The sequence below is a fragment of the Ursus arctos genome, unplaced genomic scaffold, assembly GCF_023065955.2.
Source record: "Ursus arctos isolate Adak ecotype North America unplaced genomic scaffold, UrsArc2.0 scaffold_7, whole genome shotgun sequence".
Classification (NCBI taxonomy): domain Eukaryota; kingdom Metazoa; phylum Chordata; class Mammalia; order Carnivora; family Ursidae; genus Ursus; species Ursus arctos.
This window is the reverse complement of record NW_026623089.1, coordinates 8,822,362-8,839,436: the sequence shown is the minus strand read 5'-3', so window position 1 is coordinate 8,839,436 and position 17,075 is coordinate 8,822,362. Positions and strand designations below refer to the sequence as shown.

The window sequence follows — 17,075 nt, the reverse complement described above, 5'->3', positions numbered from 1 at the left end:
AAAACAATCAAATCGGCAAATACTTCTGAGATTCTGTCACCTTCAAAGGACTGCATTTTGCCAGGAGTTCACTGTATTTTTACATTTGATATTTTGGACCTGTCACATTAAAGATTCGTTGAATATCAATAAGTAGGTAAAGTAAAATTTAATTGAATAAAAAGCATGCCCATTTACTTGTACCAATAGGTGATGGAAATTCAGCAACGATATTATCAGGTAAGAGAACATTGTTGTGCTGTTTTCTGCAGGAATATTTCTGATTGCCCAACCAAATTCAGAAAAGAAATAAATGAGAGTCACTGTTGAGTTGTTTTCCTGAGTGACTCATTATAACCTGCCCCTTACTTGTGAGTAGATGTGGAGCTGATTTTCAGGGTGTCACCACCAATAGATTCACTAACTTCTTTTTTTTTTCTAATAATTTTTTATTATATTATGTTAGTCACCATATAGTACATCCTTAGTTTTTGATGTAGTGTTCCATGATTCATTACTTGCGTATAACACCCAGTGCACCATGCAATACGTGCCCTCCTTACTACCCATCACTGGCCTATTCCATTCCCTCACCCCCCTCCCCTCTGAAGCCCTCAGTTTGTTTCCCAGAGTCCATACTCTCTCATGGTTCATTCCCCCTTCTGTTTACCCCCCTTTCTTTATCCCTTTCTTCTCCTACTGATCTTCCTACTGAAGTTCCTACTGAACTTCTTATGTTCCATAAATGAGTGAAATCATATAATTGTCTTTCTCTGCTTGACTTATTTTGCTTAGCATTATCTCCTCCAGTCCCGTCATGTTGCTGCAAATGTTGAGAAATCGTTCTTTTTGATGGCTGAGTAATATTCCATTGTATAGATTGACTAACTTCTTTAAAAAAACGAGTTTACAATGCCATTGTTTTGAATAAATATTAGAAACGATTTTGAACATAGTGTTTTTCTAATTGTCTTTAAGTTTCATTTCGGTCAGCTGCTCTGAGAATATCCAAACTCTTTAAACTTTTATAAATGATAAGTCTCAAATTTTCTTTGGAGGAAGCATCACTCGATCATATGTAATGTTTGCTTATTGCAGAAGTTTCGAATGGCTGCTGTAACACATTGCTACTTAGTGGCATAAACAACACAAATATATTATCTTGTAGTTCTGGATCAGGAGTCCAAAATAAATCTCACTGAATTAAATCAGTGTGTCAGCCAAGTTATGTTCATTCTGGAGGCTCTAGGGAAGGATCCATTTCCTTGCTTTTTCCAGTTTCTAGAGGCGTCTTCATTCTTTGGCTCATGGCTACGTTCGTTTATCTTCAAACACAACAGTGTAGTGTCTTCAGATTTCCCTCTGACTCTCTTCTTCTGCCTTTGTTTCCACTTTTAAGAATGCTTGTGATTACACGGGGCTCACCTGGATGATGAGGATAATGTCCCTTATCCTAAGACAGCTGATGAGCAACCTTAATTCCATCCACAGCCTTAATTCCCCTTGCCATGTAACACGACATAGTTATAGGTTCCAGGGATTAGGATGTGGACATCTTTGGGGGCCCAGTATTCTGCCTCCCATGCTTAAATACAATTCTGGAGTTGTTCTGCTCAGTGGCACAGAGATGGACACATCTCTCAGGATGTCCGCTGAAATATGGTGACCCAGAAAGCAAGCAGAGAAGAAGGGTGTGATAAAAAAGGGGTAGCATCTACCCGAGTGAATATAAAAAGAAAAGCAATGTTGTCGTCCACTGTTGTTTCTTCTGTCAGTGTTCCTAAGGGATATTGTAAGTAATTCCCAGGGCTACACGGGGTGTAGAGTCAGGTCTGGAGACAGGAGAGAATGTGGGATTGTGTGGATTTATGGAGAGTTCTCGTGCTAAGGCAATACCTATGCCAGCCACAGAGCCACACGTCAGTAATGAAATAAGCCGAGGAAGGAAATAAGCAGAGCAAGTGCATGCAAGTACCAGGGAGTCCTGACAGTCCAGACCAACACCCAACTCTTAGGCAGAATATTCAGATTCAATACACATCATTCTTGTCACAAAACACCAAACACCTGCACCCGGACATCAAGGCCGGGAGAGAGGGGACACAGTTGATTGAGCTGAGGATCCACAGGGCTGAGGGTCAGCTGCTGAGAGGTGACCTAGGCTCTCTATCACTTACGCAGTGGTGTCTTCAGAGTTGAAGCAAAATCACCTTCTGTGAGACCACAGGGAGCCCCTGGTTGTCTACATCTCCAAGTCATTGTGAACAGTTACTTACTACTAACAGATGTTTCTTTATTACAGTTCTACCCGTTGCCCGCTCAACTCAGTTCTTTCCCATGACTGTGGCCCAGGCAACACCACCAGGTAGGACTCCCAGCCCCACCCACCACCACCGCCATTACTGGATTTATGGCCCCTCTTGTCATGATAGTCAGCTGTTCTGCCACCCCACTGGACACTGCTGGTGTTCTATTTGAGATTGAATGATCTGAGAAGAAAGAGACAAGAGGACCCTGGTAGAGTTGGGATTTCATGCTTTCCAGCTTTATTTAATGTTTATTACCTATAACTTCACAATAAAAAAAATCATAACACAAGGCTCCTCATTTCCCATGTCTCACAAGTGTAAAGAGGAAAAGAGGTGTTTGTGTATGTGTGTGTCAGAGTAAGAGAGTGATATTACTAAAAGCGTTGCTTTCTACCTTTTGAATTTTAAGAAATAAACTACAGCATCCGGCCTTATGTCTGGAAAGTGTCCAACTGGAAAGACCTCATTATGTTCTGTACCAGTGAGTCACATAAAAAAGGGACACCTCTTCCTAGTTGTGGGGAGTAGTGGTCACGATTATTTTATCATTGTGCTCCTCGATGCTGACTCATCTGTAACTATTGACATTTCGATTATACCATAAAATAATCCATATTCTGACAATGATGACGATAGCCCTGAATAAGCCCTTATACCTGCACTGTCCATGTGGCTACTGACTCCTTGAAATGTGGCTCAGCAGAACTGACCTGTGCTGTGCGTGTCCAATACACAGTGGGTCTTTCAAAGTCATGGTCTGATAAAAATGTAGCATTGCTCTCATTAACATCTTTATACTGATTACATGTTGAAATGACAATATTTTGGATATATTGGGTTAAATAAGATATATTGCTGGGGTGCACGGGTGGCTCAGTCAGTTAAGCATCCAACTCTTGATTTTGGCTCAGGTCATGATCTCTAATTGAGCCCTGCATCAGGCTCTGCACTGAGTGTGGAGCCTGCTTGAGATTCTCTCTCCCTCTCTCTCTGCCCCTCCCCCAGCCCGCTCATGCATGCGTGCACACAGGCATGCGCACTCTCTCTCAAAAAAAGATATACTGCTGGAATTAATTTCACCTGCTTCTTTTTACTTTTTAAAATGTGGCCATCAGAAAATTTTAAATTACATATGTGGCTTGCATTTTATTTCTACTGGGCAGCACTGTCTTATGCCACGTCGATCCCCATGACAGCCTGACATGAATTTTCTTATCTAATCTTCCCAACACCTGGAGAGAGAACTAACACCCCCTTTTCTGAATGGGGGAAACTCACACTCAACTAGGTTAAATACTGTCTCCAAGGTCGATGGAATGATTAATATAGACAATCTGACTTTAAAATCCTCGAGCTTAATCTCTGAACTATCTTAACTCTCTAAACCATTTTAATATCCTTAAACTACTGGGCGCCTGGGTGGCTCAGTCAGTTAAGCATCTGCCCTTGGCTCAGGTTATGATCCCCAGGGTGCTGGATAGGGTCCTGTGAGTCTCCCTGCTCAGCGGGGAGTCTGCTTCCTCCTCTCTTTCTACCCGTCCCCCCTGCTCATGCACTCTCTGTCTCTCTCAAAGTAATTAATTAATGAAATCTTTTTTAAAAAATCCTTAAACTTGGGGCGCCTGGGTGGCACAGTCGTTAAGCATCTGCCTTCGGCTCAGGGCGTGATCCTAGCGTTCTGGGATCGAGCCCCACATCAGGCTCCTCCACTATGAGACTGCTTCTTCCTCTCCCACTCCCCCTGCTTGTGTTCCCTCTCTCGCTGGCTGTCTCTGTCAAATAAATAAATTAAATCTTTAAACAAACAAACAAAAAATCCTTAAACTACTAAAAAAGGCTGACTGGTTATATTACCTATTTAGAAACCACAAGGATCCATTTGAGGCAAGGGAAGCTAAGAGTCAAAAGATGGGCTAATCTCTGAGCCAGGCCTGCATTTATTTTCTTATTCTTCCATTTCTCCCACACCCACATGTCCATTGCCTATTGGTGGTCCACAAAGACACCAGTCTCTGCCCCCCGCCCTGCACACCTTGTCCAATCTTTCCCATCCCAAGCTGGCAGCAGCGCTTCCCTCTTCTAGATCCCACCTCTGTGTCTGTCCTCACTTTTAGCTCCTATTCCTTTCCTGACTGTTGTTTGTATCCACTTGTCGCTCCAATGACATGGTCAGCTTCTTGGAGCAAAATCCATATGTTTCTCGTCCATGACAGTGTTACCCCCCCACCCTCCCCCACACACAGTCTAGAGAACAATGACCGCTCTCTTACGGGCATTCAGTGTTTGTTAAATGAAGAAACAAGTAAATGCTTAGATAAATGAATCCCATCTAGCTGATCCCAGTTTGCATATCTCTGTCTTCTTCCAAACATTAACAGAAGAGAGAGAAAACACATTAAATTCTTAGATCTTGTGTCTAAGTGACTAAGGATTCTTTTGAAACCTGAGTGACATATTCCATCACTTGCCAGCACAATGCTCAGAGCCAAGTGCTGGACCACTGGGTTTGGGGCCACTCTCTCCTACCTCCCACTGTGTCGCTCTCACCAGTTTTTCTTTGCCTCTTTGCACTCAGTTTCTTTATTGGAAATGGGGGTAATAACTATACATTCCAAGGAGTTGTAAGGAGCAAATCAGTGAGTTTGTGTAAAGTACTTGGTGGAGAGTGTGGTGTAGCCAAGAGTATGGGCTTCTGTGCCTTCCGGTGTGTCCTGTGGAACAGCACTGCTCAAGGAAGAGGGTTTCGGCTCCATGACTGCTAAGCTGGGTAAACAGGGTACAGCGTTCTGCTCTTTGCTAATAGTCACGGCCGTTTTGTCAAAATTCCTCCCCCAGCACCTGGCAAGCCCCAACTTGCTTTCTATCTCTACGGATTTACCTGTTCTGGATATTTCATGTAAATGGAGTCATGCAGTATGTGGTCTTTAGTGTCTGGCATATTTCCAAGGCTGCTGTTCCCTTTAAAATTCTCTACGTTGAATGAACTCATGTAGAGCTCATCGAATTCTTCTCCTGGAAATGTGAAACAGATGAAAAAAGTCCTTCTCTTTCCATTTGGTGTCAAATATCAGGAGTCATTTTCCTTGTATTGTTTCCCAACAGCTCTCTCAACTTCCACAGTCCCAGAAGATGTTAACCACCCAACCTCATCATCAGGGAGGCAAACAAGCTATGAGCTACAACCACCAAAAATGGGTACGATACCTTGTATTTGCCACTTCCAGCATTTGAGCCCATAGGAAGGATGAACTGAAGATTAGGGCCAGGGAAAATTCACTACCAAGGGATCTAGACATAATGTGATGCCAGTGTCAACTTTGATACCAGATTGATGTTCCATGAAGACAAGGGTTTTGTCTGCCTTGCTCATCTCTGTACCTTTAGCACCTATCACAGGGGTTGGCACACAGTAAGCACCCAACAAATTTATTGAATCAATAAATGAATGTGTGAGGGGTGCACATGTGGACAGGCTACTTAACCCCTCTTGGGGTAACTTCAGTCTTGGATAAGAACCATCCTGTTAGTCAGTGCAGTGGTCAGAGTGGAGGCAAATTCCTCTGCTCAAGGACACAGGCATCACTCTAGAAGATGCCAGTTGCCCCTACTTGTACTAATATCCTCCTCAAAAAAAGTTAGTATTTCACAGGTGAGCAAACTATGAAGCCAAATGAAGCCAAATTCTTCTAACAAAAAATTTTTCAACCTCAGCAGATAATGAAAAGTTACCAACTATCATACCAGGTAGAACAAGGTCCTCACTATCCAGGTGGGAGGCACAGACAAATGGGTCATGCCATTAGGTTATATGGTGTTCTCTGTGGGGTCACCCAAGATAATCAGCATCCTTATAAACACAATCCTTTAAAAACTTCTGCTCAGTTCATCAATGACTTATTTTACTACTTCAGAGCACTTTACCCAGAACCTGGAGTTGATGTAGGGCTAAAGAGAGTGAGGCATTTGGGGGCAGCAGGTTCACATTTAGGAGCTTTCTATCAGCAGCCCGGACTTGACTTCAATCTCATTAGAAAGTCATTCTTCATGAGTGTGTGGCCAGCCCACATGTTTTGGAAAGGTGTGGCATAGCTGGTGGCTCTTCACCAGTCACTAGTTGAGTCCCCTTCTGACATGTTGTCCTATGTCTATCTCAGGAAGAGAAGTTTCAGTTCTTTTGTTTTTAGTAGATATTCAATAATTATTTTTTATTTAAACTCAATTAACTAACATATAGTGTATTATTAGTTTCAGAGGTAGAGTTTAGTGATTCATCAGTTGCATATAACACCATGTGCTCATTACATCAAATGCCTTTCTTAATGCCCATCACCCAGTTACCCATTCCCCCCACCCCCCTCCCCTCCAGCAACTCTCATTTTGTTTCCTAGAGTTAAGAATTTCAGTTCTAATCACTGTTTCCATGCTGTTCCAGTTCTACCTGTGGTAGACTCACTGTTTTCCAGCCGCAGAGCCAATGTTCCTTGGCCCAGCCCATCAGGTCAGCAGCCTTCCCCACAGGAGGTGCCATTGCCCTTGAAGACTGCTGGGAGTCACCACAATGGGGGAGGAAGCCTGGTGGCTGCAATGTGAGGCCTAGGAAGTACCCAAGAAAGATCCCAGTGAGAAGAAGAAAGATCACAGCCTCCAGGATGGGTCTGGGTCTCCCACCACTTTAAGACCTGATCATTCTCACTCTCCTGCTGTTTCAGTGAAACATTCTAAAGTTTAGAAAATACAGAGATTAAGAAAGCACATAGCCATGTCCCCTTTACCTACAGATGACTGATGCTTACATTTTGTTATATTGATTTTCCAGTCTTACCAAGAAATAAAGCATCTTAGATAAATTTGAAGTTCCCCCAATTCCCCAATCCCAGTGTCTGTTCTCTCCTTCTTCCTCAGAGACACTCTCCTGAATCTTGTATGTATCTTCAGTTTTAATATCTTTACAAATGGGAATTATGGGATCTCTTATTCTGTGTTTTTCTTTCACACAAATTACATTATCCCCTATGTATCATTCAATACCTCCTATTCTTTACTCTGAGTTATGTTTTTGAGATTCACCCATGTTGATGTATATATACTTCACTGCTTTTAACTGCTGTAGTGTTATGTTTTTTGAATAAGCCATTTAAATTATGCATTTCCCCACTGACAGAAATGCATTTTCTTCATTTTTCATGTCTGCCCTGTTGATGTCAAGTCCTAAAGCACCAGTGCCTGAGAAATACGTATTCCACGATCTAATCTGCTTTGTTAAGTGACTAATAAAAAGCACATTGCACAACGGTGTAATCACTAAGCAATATTTTCCTAGAACACTCTTATACTTGTGGAGTAATCACAAGATTCCCCTCAATTTGTAAGCAAGGTAGATAGGGCGAGTTCAAGAGGGAAGTTTCAAAAACTTGCCTTAATTTTCATTTCCACAGAAGACTGGCCCATGCTGAGGCTGGTAAATGGCACTGGAAGATGCTCTGGACGCGTGGAAGTTTCCTACCAGGGCACCTGGGGGTCTGTGTGTGGTGATGGCTGGGACCTGAAGGAAGCACACGTCGTGTGCAGGCAGCTTGGATGCGGCCCGGCAGTGTCTGCCCCCTTGGGTGCCCATTTTGGCCCAGGCTCTGGAAAAATTCTCCTGGACAATGTGCACTGCAGTGGTGAGGAGAGCCACCTGGCCCTGTGTGTCCATGATGCCTGGTTCACTCACAAGTGTGGTCACGAGGAGGATGCTGGAGCCATCTGCTCAGGTGAGAGGTCTTTGTGCAGTCTGAATGACTCTAAACAGAATGGGTTATTACAGAAACTGAGCAATGAGCCAGTGGTCCCAGCCAGTGAAGGTAATGGCTTCCTCTCTTTTCACTAACAGGGTCTCTGACAACAACCCCTTCCCCTCCAGGTAAGGCTGATTCCAGCCATTTTTCTATCCCATTCTTAGTTCTAGTTCTGGATAGCTAATATTTATATGTGTGACAGAAGTGGAATGAAAATGACCCTGTTAAATCAAGCTGTGAGCAGTTTACAGAAGTTGGTTTGATTGGTCCATATCACTTGAAACCTAAAAGGTTTTCCCAGTCTACAGTCCAAACCACCATAACACAGGGAACTCAGAATACGGGCATGGTGCTGACTTTGCTCTCATGCCCTCAGGCTCTCCTCAGGGAAACCCGCTAATCCTGGCCTGAATGACCCTTCTTCTGGGCAGCTGCTTGAGGGTAGATCCCAGACATCATTTAGGGAGAGCTCAACATTGAAGAGCAATATCAGCAAAGAGAGAGTTCAGGGATCAGCTAACTACCCAATCACTAGGGTGTAGGAATCTTCCTAAATGAGAGTGAAATTACCAGGCAGCTGCGGGTAAGACAGGACTCTCATGGGGCCATGAAGGACTGTGATTAATGGTCATTGACCTAGGATAGTTTTCTATGACTATGCCCATCAGTCATCACAAACCACTTATTTGAGAGAAAATTGCCATTCACTTTCCAGAGTAACTAGATCAGAAAATCATCCCTCTGGAGTCTGTAGGACCTTATTCTTTCCAACAGGTGAAGAAACAACATCGGTAAAAATTTATCCTTGGGTGCTTTTAGAGTACCTCTGACATTAGGAAAAAACCTGGGCCATTGCAATCATTTTTTTTTCATCCTAAAGCAATTGGTATTTTACTGTTTTGTGTATCATAATTACCCAGAGGGCCTATTAAAACACAGATTGCTGGGCCACACCTCCAGAGTTTCTGCTTCAGTGGGTCTAGGTGGGGTGTGAGAATTTGCATTTCCAACAAGTCCAGGATGCTTATTCTGCTGGTCTGGGGACCACATTCTGAGAACCATTGTCTTAAAAGAAAGAAGGAATCTTTCTTATCCTAATAAATAGAAGCAGAATTATCATCATCATCATCATCATCTTCCTCACCATCGTCTTCATCGTCGTCATCATCATCATCACCATTGTCATCGTCATCACCATCATCAATGTTGTCATCATCATCACCATCATTGTCATCATTATTGTCATCATTACCATCATCACCATTGTCATCGTCATCACCACCATTGTCATCATCACCATCATCACCTTTGTCATTGACATCATCGCTGTCATCATCACCGTTATTGTTGTCATCATCATCACCATTGGCATCATCATCACCATTGTCACCATCACCACCTTTGTCATTGCCATCATCATTGTCATCATCACCATTATTGTTGTCATCATCACCAACATCACCATCATCACCATCCTCAATGCCATCATTATCCACATCCTCATTACGAACACCAACACCATCACTATTATCAGCAAAACCTATTCTATCTAGTAAGTCAAACTTCGTATTTATGAATCACTTCTCTGGTTGTTTTTAGTTTATGTGATTTTTAATGGTTATGTACATACAAAGCTGAACATCCAAACAAGAGTATAAGTAAATTATTAAGATATTTGCAAACATCTGGATATCCATTAGTATCTAAATAATCAGGTCTCTGTTGATGATTAATTTTTCATTTATAGCTAGGAGCTTGAGGTTGCATTTGTAGCCTCCTCTTCATCTGGTAGCCACTGTCCTAATCCAAATCCTCATCATCTCTTCCTCCCTGGATGAACACAGACTTCTCCTAACTGGCTTCCCTGCCTACTGGATTTTCTATTTTTTGTTTGGTCATTATAGTCTTTCTCCCATAATGAGAATGATTATCTCTTTGTGGTTTTAACTTTCCTTCGCCTAATGACTAACGATACTAAGCACATTTTAATGTGTTTATTTGCATTTCTTCTTTGGTGAAGTGTGTGTTCAAATCTTTTATCTTTCTTTTTTTCTTTACTGAGATATAGGTCTTTATATATCAAATATTATATATTTTAAAATACTAGATACAAGTACTTTCTCAGGTGTACGTTTGGCAAATATTTTCTCTCAGTCTATAACCTGTCTTTTCATTTTCTTAAAATTGTTTTTTGAAAAGCAGAATTTTTAAAGTTTTAATGAAGTCCAATTTCCCAAGTTTTTTTCTTTAGTCAAATGTGCTTTTGTGTTTCATCTAAGAAATCTTCACTTGACTAGAATTCTCAAAGATTTTTTCCTGTTTTCTTCTAGAAGTATCATAGTTGTAGATTTTCCATTTAGTTCTATGATCCATTTTTGTTGACTTTTTAATATGGCTCCAGGGATTTTTTTTTCATATAGATCTTTAATCATTTCAATGCCATTTGTCTAAAAGACTCTCCTAATTCCACTGAAATAACTGGGCACCTTTTCCAAAAATAAAATAATCATTAATACATGGGTCTATTTCTAAACTTCCTCTTATTCTTCTGATTTATGTGACTATTCTCATGCCCATATCACATTGTCTCTATTCCTGCAGCTTTAGAGTAAGTCATGAAATCAGGTAGTGTGAGTGCTTCAACTTTACTTTTTCTTCTTTTTTAAAAATTGCTTGGCTAACCTAGGTTTTTGGCTTTTGATATAAAACTTCAGAGTCAACTTGTCAATCTGTACAAAAAATATCTGCTGGGATTTTTAGTTTGGATTGTATTGAGTCCATATGTAAATTTGGAGAAAATTGACATCTTAATAATACTGAGGTTTCTGATCATCAACACAGTGCATCTCTTCATTTATTGAGATCTTTCATTTATCTCATTATTTATTTTTCCACATACAAATTTTGCCCATGGTTATCAGACTTATCCATAATAATTTCATGGTTTTTGATGCTATTGTAAAACATATTTTAAAAACTTTCTATTTCGATATTTATCTTTGTGGCTAGGGAGTTAACTTTTTCCCTCAAACAATGAAGCATTTATCATTGGAGATATAATGATAATTTTTGAATTTATTCATTTCTTAGTTTCTAAACCTCTTTCCTATCCATTATCAGATTTTTAGTTTTACAGATCAGAAAACAGATGTTCATTTGTAATATGTGGTGGAATAAGAATTAGATCCCAGATTAGAACAAGCCTGTCTTTGGGCTGGAAATTCACTAAAGCCCTTTAGAACTGGCTTTCATATTTCACCAAGAGATACTAGAAATTGGTTTGGCATGCCAAATAACTTTCCCTTTTCTCAGCCTTAGTTGTGTGTCTATGAGGGGCTGTTCATCAGTAACCCATGTTTTCTTTTCATTGTAGCTGCTGAAATGACAACGGCACCCATTATCTCTGAGGCTGAGGAAACACCAATAGGTACTTAAAAATGCAGCTTTTTTGAGTTTATACTGAAACCTTGTCTCTTGAAACTTATTCAAGTTTACAAGTTATTTTGTATTTCTAGAAATAAGAAGAAAATGGCAATTTAATGACAAACATTACTAGAAGTCTCCAGTCCCTACCAGAATCCTTGAGGTAGTTAAATAAAGATGTTTCTGAGAATATGCTCCCAGAACTACTAAATCAACACCATGTTAAGATGAATTGTACTCACAAACACACACACACACACACACACACACACACACACACACACAGGTTCAATGGTCTGATGAATTTAGGAAACATTGCATTAAATAGGTTTCTTTACTACAGATGTCTAGGAGATTTTAATATACAATTAATCCTATAAAATCCCTACTAGAAGTCATAGCAGGCCATGCTCATGCAATATACTCGACCCGAATCCCTTTTCTTAATGTATCATCTCTTAAGAAGTTTTCTGCATAGTATCAGTAAGGAAAATGTAAAATCCAAGTGTCTGGGATTAATACATATGCTACCACAATATTCTAATCAAATTAAAATGTGGGGCACCTGCCTGGCTCAGTCAGTGGGGCATGTGACTCTTGATCTTGGGGTTGTGAGTTTGAGCCCCATGTTGGGTTTAGCAATTACTTAAAAATAAAAAAATAATAATAAATAAAATAAAATAAAATCTTAAAAAAAAAAAAGCCTAGTCCCTCATGTCCTTGAATGTCTGAATTCAAGGTCACTGTCCTCCAATACCTGTGCTACCTGAAAGGAGCTCACCCCCCTCCCCCTCCACGCGTTTCTCACGGTAGCTTCCCCTGGTCTCCAGAAGAAGACATTTCCTGTATATTTGTGTCTTTTCTGTTGACATCCCTCATAATCCACCTCATATTACAGTTACTTGTATGCATATTCTAGCTTCTAAGGCTTTCAAATGCAGGTTCTCTGTCTCAGTTTCTTCGCATTGAATAAGTATTCGTTATGAATGGTGGCACACAGCATTATTAATTTGCAGAGGCTGACTTTATTGCCTTTAGGTTTCCCTAAGTATGATGTTCTTAAATTTATCTTGTTTCTTAAGGATTTATGTCTACTGAGCCAAGGACTCAAGGGTAAGTTTACCATGAATATCTAACACATGTCTAAAAAGCTAAACAATCTTATTTGATGGTGATGATGGTGACTTACTTAGGTGAATCAAAAGAAAACACAAAGTTCCAGAAGAGTCTTATAATGGAACTTTCCAGCAGTGTGCTTGCTTTTTTCTTCTTCCGCGACTGACTGATGGTGACCTAGCTTTGTGGTTCCTCCTAGTTGACAGCTTCTCGGAGCCCTCACTGATGGCAGGCCCTGAGGACTTGACACCTCCACCTAGAGGTATGGGAAGTAGTTCATGAGAAATTAAGGGATGATGGAAAGCTTGGACAGAGGCATTTCTCCAAGCTGGAGAGAAACCACAGGCAGTGTTAAAACGGGAGATGGCCCACTTACAAGTCATAGCATTTAGAGCAATTTTCTTCATCATTTTTCACCTTTTCTTTTGCCTCAACTTCTTCATCTGTAAAATGGAAACCCATGCTCACCACATGGGGTTGTAAAGATTAAGAGAGAAATGTTTAAGTTAGTGGCTTTCTAAGGCTCTGGCACTTCACTTACCAACAACAAATGTTAGTTCCTGTCTCAGTTTCCTTTACATAGTAAAGATTATGGGGCAAAAGGCACCAAGTTGCTATAAGACTAATATAGTCTGGCCAGCAAGGGGTCTACTTAGCTATGACTCGCATATGGACAGTCATTTCTTATTTCATTGATATATTGACATCTCATATTTTTACCCTATTCATGGCGGAGGAATAACATATAGATAAAATGATTAGGAGCAGTTAGGAATTCTGAAAATTTCTAAAAGAGAGTTTCATATTTTGAAAAGGGGGATTTAGTAAAGACTCATGGAGGGGATTTGAAATTGAAGACAGTTCTGGTTATTACTGTGTGGCTACATGAGTACTGTGTGATCTTGCATATTTATAAAGCAGGGATATGACCACCTAGGGATTCCAAAGGATGAAGGAAAACTTACAGGGTTGGGAAGGCCAGTCACCTGGTGTTCCTCGTCCTTGTGTCTCCCCAGGAGCCTGGATGGCCGTGAGGTTGGTGAATGGCACAGGGAGGTGCTCAGGCCGCGTGGAGATTCACATCCAGGGCATGTGGGGCACCGTGTGTGATGACCTCTGGGACCTGGCCGAGGCCACAGTCGTGTGTCACCAGCTGCAGTGTGGCCAGGCCACAGCTGCCCCCACAGGGGCCCACTTTGGGGCGGGCTCTGGGAAGATTCTGCTGGACGATGTGCAGTGTGCCGGCACTGAGAGCCACCTGGGGGAGTGTGAGCACAGGGCTGAGGCCGGGCACAACTGTGGGCACCTGGAGGATGCTAGTGTCATATGTGCAGGTAAGGGGCTGTCACTGCTTTTATGCCTCTTCAGGCATTCTCAGCCTGCAGTCACACCAGCCATTCAGCAATGTACTGAAGAAGCCCCATATTGTAAGTCTTATTATTAGAAGCCATGCCTATGCCTTCCAATCTTCAGGTTCTGATGGTCTATCAGCCTCCAGCCCCACCCCAAGGCCTGAGGCTTCTTCCTCATTGTACGCACTCACAGGTAGGTCCTCTTTTCTTGCTGCTTTTGCTTTTGGTTCTACTTACCCTCTAGAAGGCACTTCGTCAATCTACACCGTGCTAGAGGTACTTGGAGATGCAGAGCTGCCCAATTCCTCTTTACTGTTCAAACTCTGTAGATAAGAATGAAAAGGGGCACAACTTTTACAAGATGGGATGCTTATCTATCATCTAGAATTCTCAAAATATTCCTTTCTGTCTCTCAGTAGTTTTTGCTGGGGAATCCAAATTGTATTCCACTGGTCTAGGAGTTCAATCCATTGCTATCAAACCAATTTTAAAAAGACCCAAAAGGTTAAAAACATTATAAAAAGCAGATGATGCCCAGCACATCTGACTACTTATCAGATCCTAGCAGAAGGGCGAGGGAGCTCAAATTGGTGCCTGTAGAGCCTATGAGGATGGGGAAGGCTGCAGAGCCCCCCAATCTGAGGACCCCGGTGTGGGCACTGTTCCTCCAGCATCCGACCTGTGCTGGATCTCCCTCTCCTCTGGCAGCAGCCATGGCACCTGTGGGTTATTATTGAAAGTTAAGGCCGGTTGGACCAACACAATTCTGCCAAGGAAAAAAAATGACACCACAAATCTGCTCTCCACATTAAATATCCAGTTGGCTGGGTTAATTGTGATTTAACAATTTAAACACTAATTCAGCCCACTGACCCCATAGTGATATGGCAGTAAGATCATTTGGACTGATGTTTGATGAGACAAAATAAGGAACAAAATAGGAATCCACTCCAGGTGGTAGATAAGCATCCCATCTTGTAAGGTGAGTTAGCCAAACACCCGAGGCAAGACTAAAAAGTCCAGTCACTGATACAAATGCCATGTCCCCATGATTGCACACAGCTGGTGGTTTCCTAAAAGAGAAAGAAGAAAGATGGCACAGAGAGAACCAGAAATGAACTCATGAGCACTCCAAGATCTAGAGTGTACAGGCCATGGGCAATATTGCAAAAACCTCATCTTAGAGACTGGAGAACTAAGTGTAAAGATAAGGCAAAGTGAGGGCTTCCCTGCCTAAAACTTTGTGGGGGAAACCAGTGGACGACTCAATGTCATATTTTCAGAATGTTCTCTTTGTCAGCATCTTCTTTCCTGTGTGGGGTTGGCAGGCTCTTGGTCACAAGTGATGTCTCTGTTTCTACCCTCTGACAGGTGATGGACTGTCAGCTCCCATACCCACAACACACCCTCCTACGCTTCACTCTACACTCACACCAGCAGGTAATGCCTCCCTGTGACTTGCCTAGTGTTGTGCTCCATGTTTTCTGAGCATCTGATCTGTGTCATGCACAGAAGTACATGCTTTCCCAATATTGTTCTTCCACAATAACCATAAAGGAAGGTGTGATCTCCAACGTTTCACAAATGCATGAACAGAGGCTCAGAAAAGACACATGAACAGAAGACACTGTGTGACACTAGAGTCATACAACCATACGTGGTGAAGGTTGGATCACCAAGACCCACCCAACTACAAGGATCATGTTGGTTTCAGTGTGTTTTTCTTGGGCACGTGGATCAATGTTACCACTGGGTGTATTAGAGGAGGAAGGTGGGAACAAGGACTAACTGCTCATCCCAAGGTGATCTGAGAAAATCATGTAGAAGTATATGAATAGGCTGTCTACACCAGAGAATCTACTAGAACAGAAGATATGAAAGACAACATGTCAACTTGTAATTTGGATTGTCCATTCTCCTTGCACTGCTGCAGTTGAGCAACATCGATCTCCTCGGCTAAATCTAGACCTTCTCCTTAGCTCATAAGCCAATGCCTCCTGGCCTCCAACTGCAGAACTAACATTTCCATTAGCCATATCTCCTATATGTCACCAGGTAATCAATGAACAATGCCTTTAAAAATCGCCTGGGGATATTGACTTTCAGGTCTGTTGGGCTACACTGCAAAAGACTAGTCCTCTTGATTAGAACAAATAGAAAAGATAAATAAAGAAAGCTACCAAAGCTGTTCTTTTACTGTAGGTGATGACGATTATGTGACCAAGAGACAAAATTTCTGAAAACTTGAGCAATTATCACCTAGCATTATACCCCAATATAGGAAATCTCCCTGACCTCAGAGACCCAGGTCTCTGATATCTGTCTTGCTTCTGCCTCCCCAGGAGCCTGGATGGCCGTGAGGCTGGTGAATGGCACAGGGAGGTGCTCAGGCCGCGTGGAGATTCACATCCAGGGCATGTGGGGCACCGTGTGTGATGACCTCTGGGACCTGGCCGAGGCCACAGTCGTGTGTCGCCAGCTGCAGTGTGGCCAGGCCATGGCTGCCCCCACAGGGGCCCACTTTGGGGCGGGCTCTGGGAAGATTCTGCTGGACGATGTGCAGTGTGCTGGCACTGAGAGCCACCTGGGGGAGTGTGAGCACAGGGCTGAGGCCGGGCACAACTGCGGGCACCTGGAGGATGCTGGTGTTGTCTGCACAGGTAAAGGGCTTCTTTTTCTCCCCCTTTAGACAGTTCTCAATGATTATTTTAATAACTCCTATGTTATATATGGCACCATAGACCTTAGCATGTGGATTTCTTCTGGCCATCAGGTGCTGATGATTCACCAGGCCCCACTCCAACCCCAGAGCCTGAAACTGCCACCACTTCATACGCACTGTCAGGTCAGTCCATTCTTTGCTTAGTTCTTTTGCTTTGAAGATTATCCGCCCTAGAATGTCCCTTTCTTAAGCCAGTTAGCCGGGTCTTCACATTGAACAACTTCAGGGGGCTCCACCCGCCTAGAACGCACTGTGAATTGAATCCCCAGGCAGGTCATCACATGTTCTACGTGAATGGTGACTCCTGGGCTTGTGCAGCTCAGTAGTCCCGCGTGGTTGAGTCATTCCAGGGTGAAATAGTTATCAGCCATTCTACATGGTACCACATCATACAGAG

General features: G+C 42.3%; 1 protein-coding gene across 1 annotated transcript in view; it reads left to right on the top strand.

Moving 5' to 3' along the window:
* LOC113251638 (deleted in malignant brain tumors 1 protein) overlaps positions 1 to 17,075 on the top strand; it is a 108,117-nt gene that overhangs the window by 10,781 nt on the left and 80,261 nt on the right. The window contains 4 exon segments of the mRNA XM_048218764.2: positions 7,913 to 8,041; positions 12,804 to 12,866; positions 13,621 to 13,938; positions 16,299 to 16,616. Coding sequence (XP_048074721.1) covers positions 7,913 to 8,041; positions 12,804 to 12,866; positions 13,621 to 13,938; positions 16,299 to 16,616 — 828 coding nt within the window.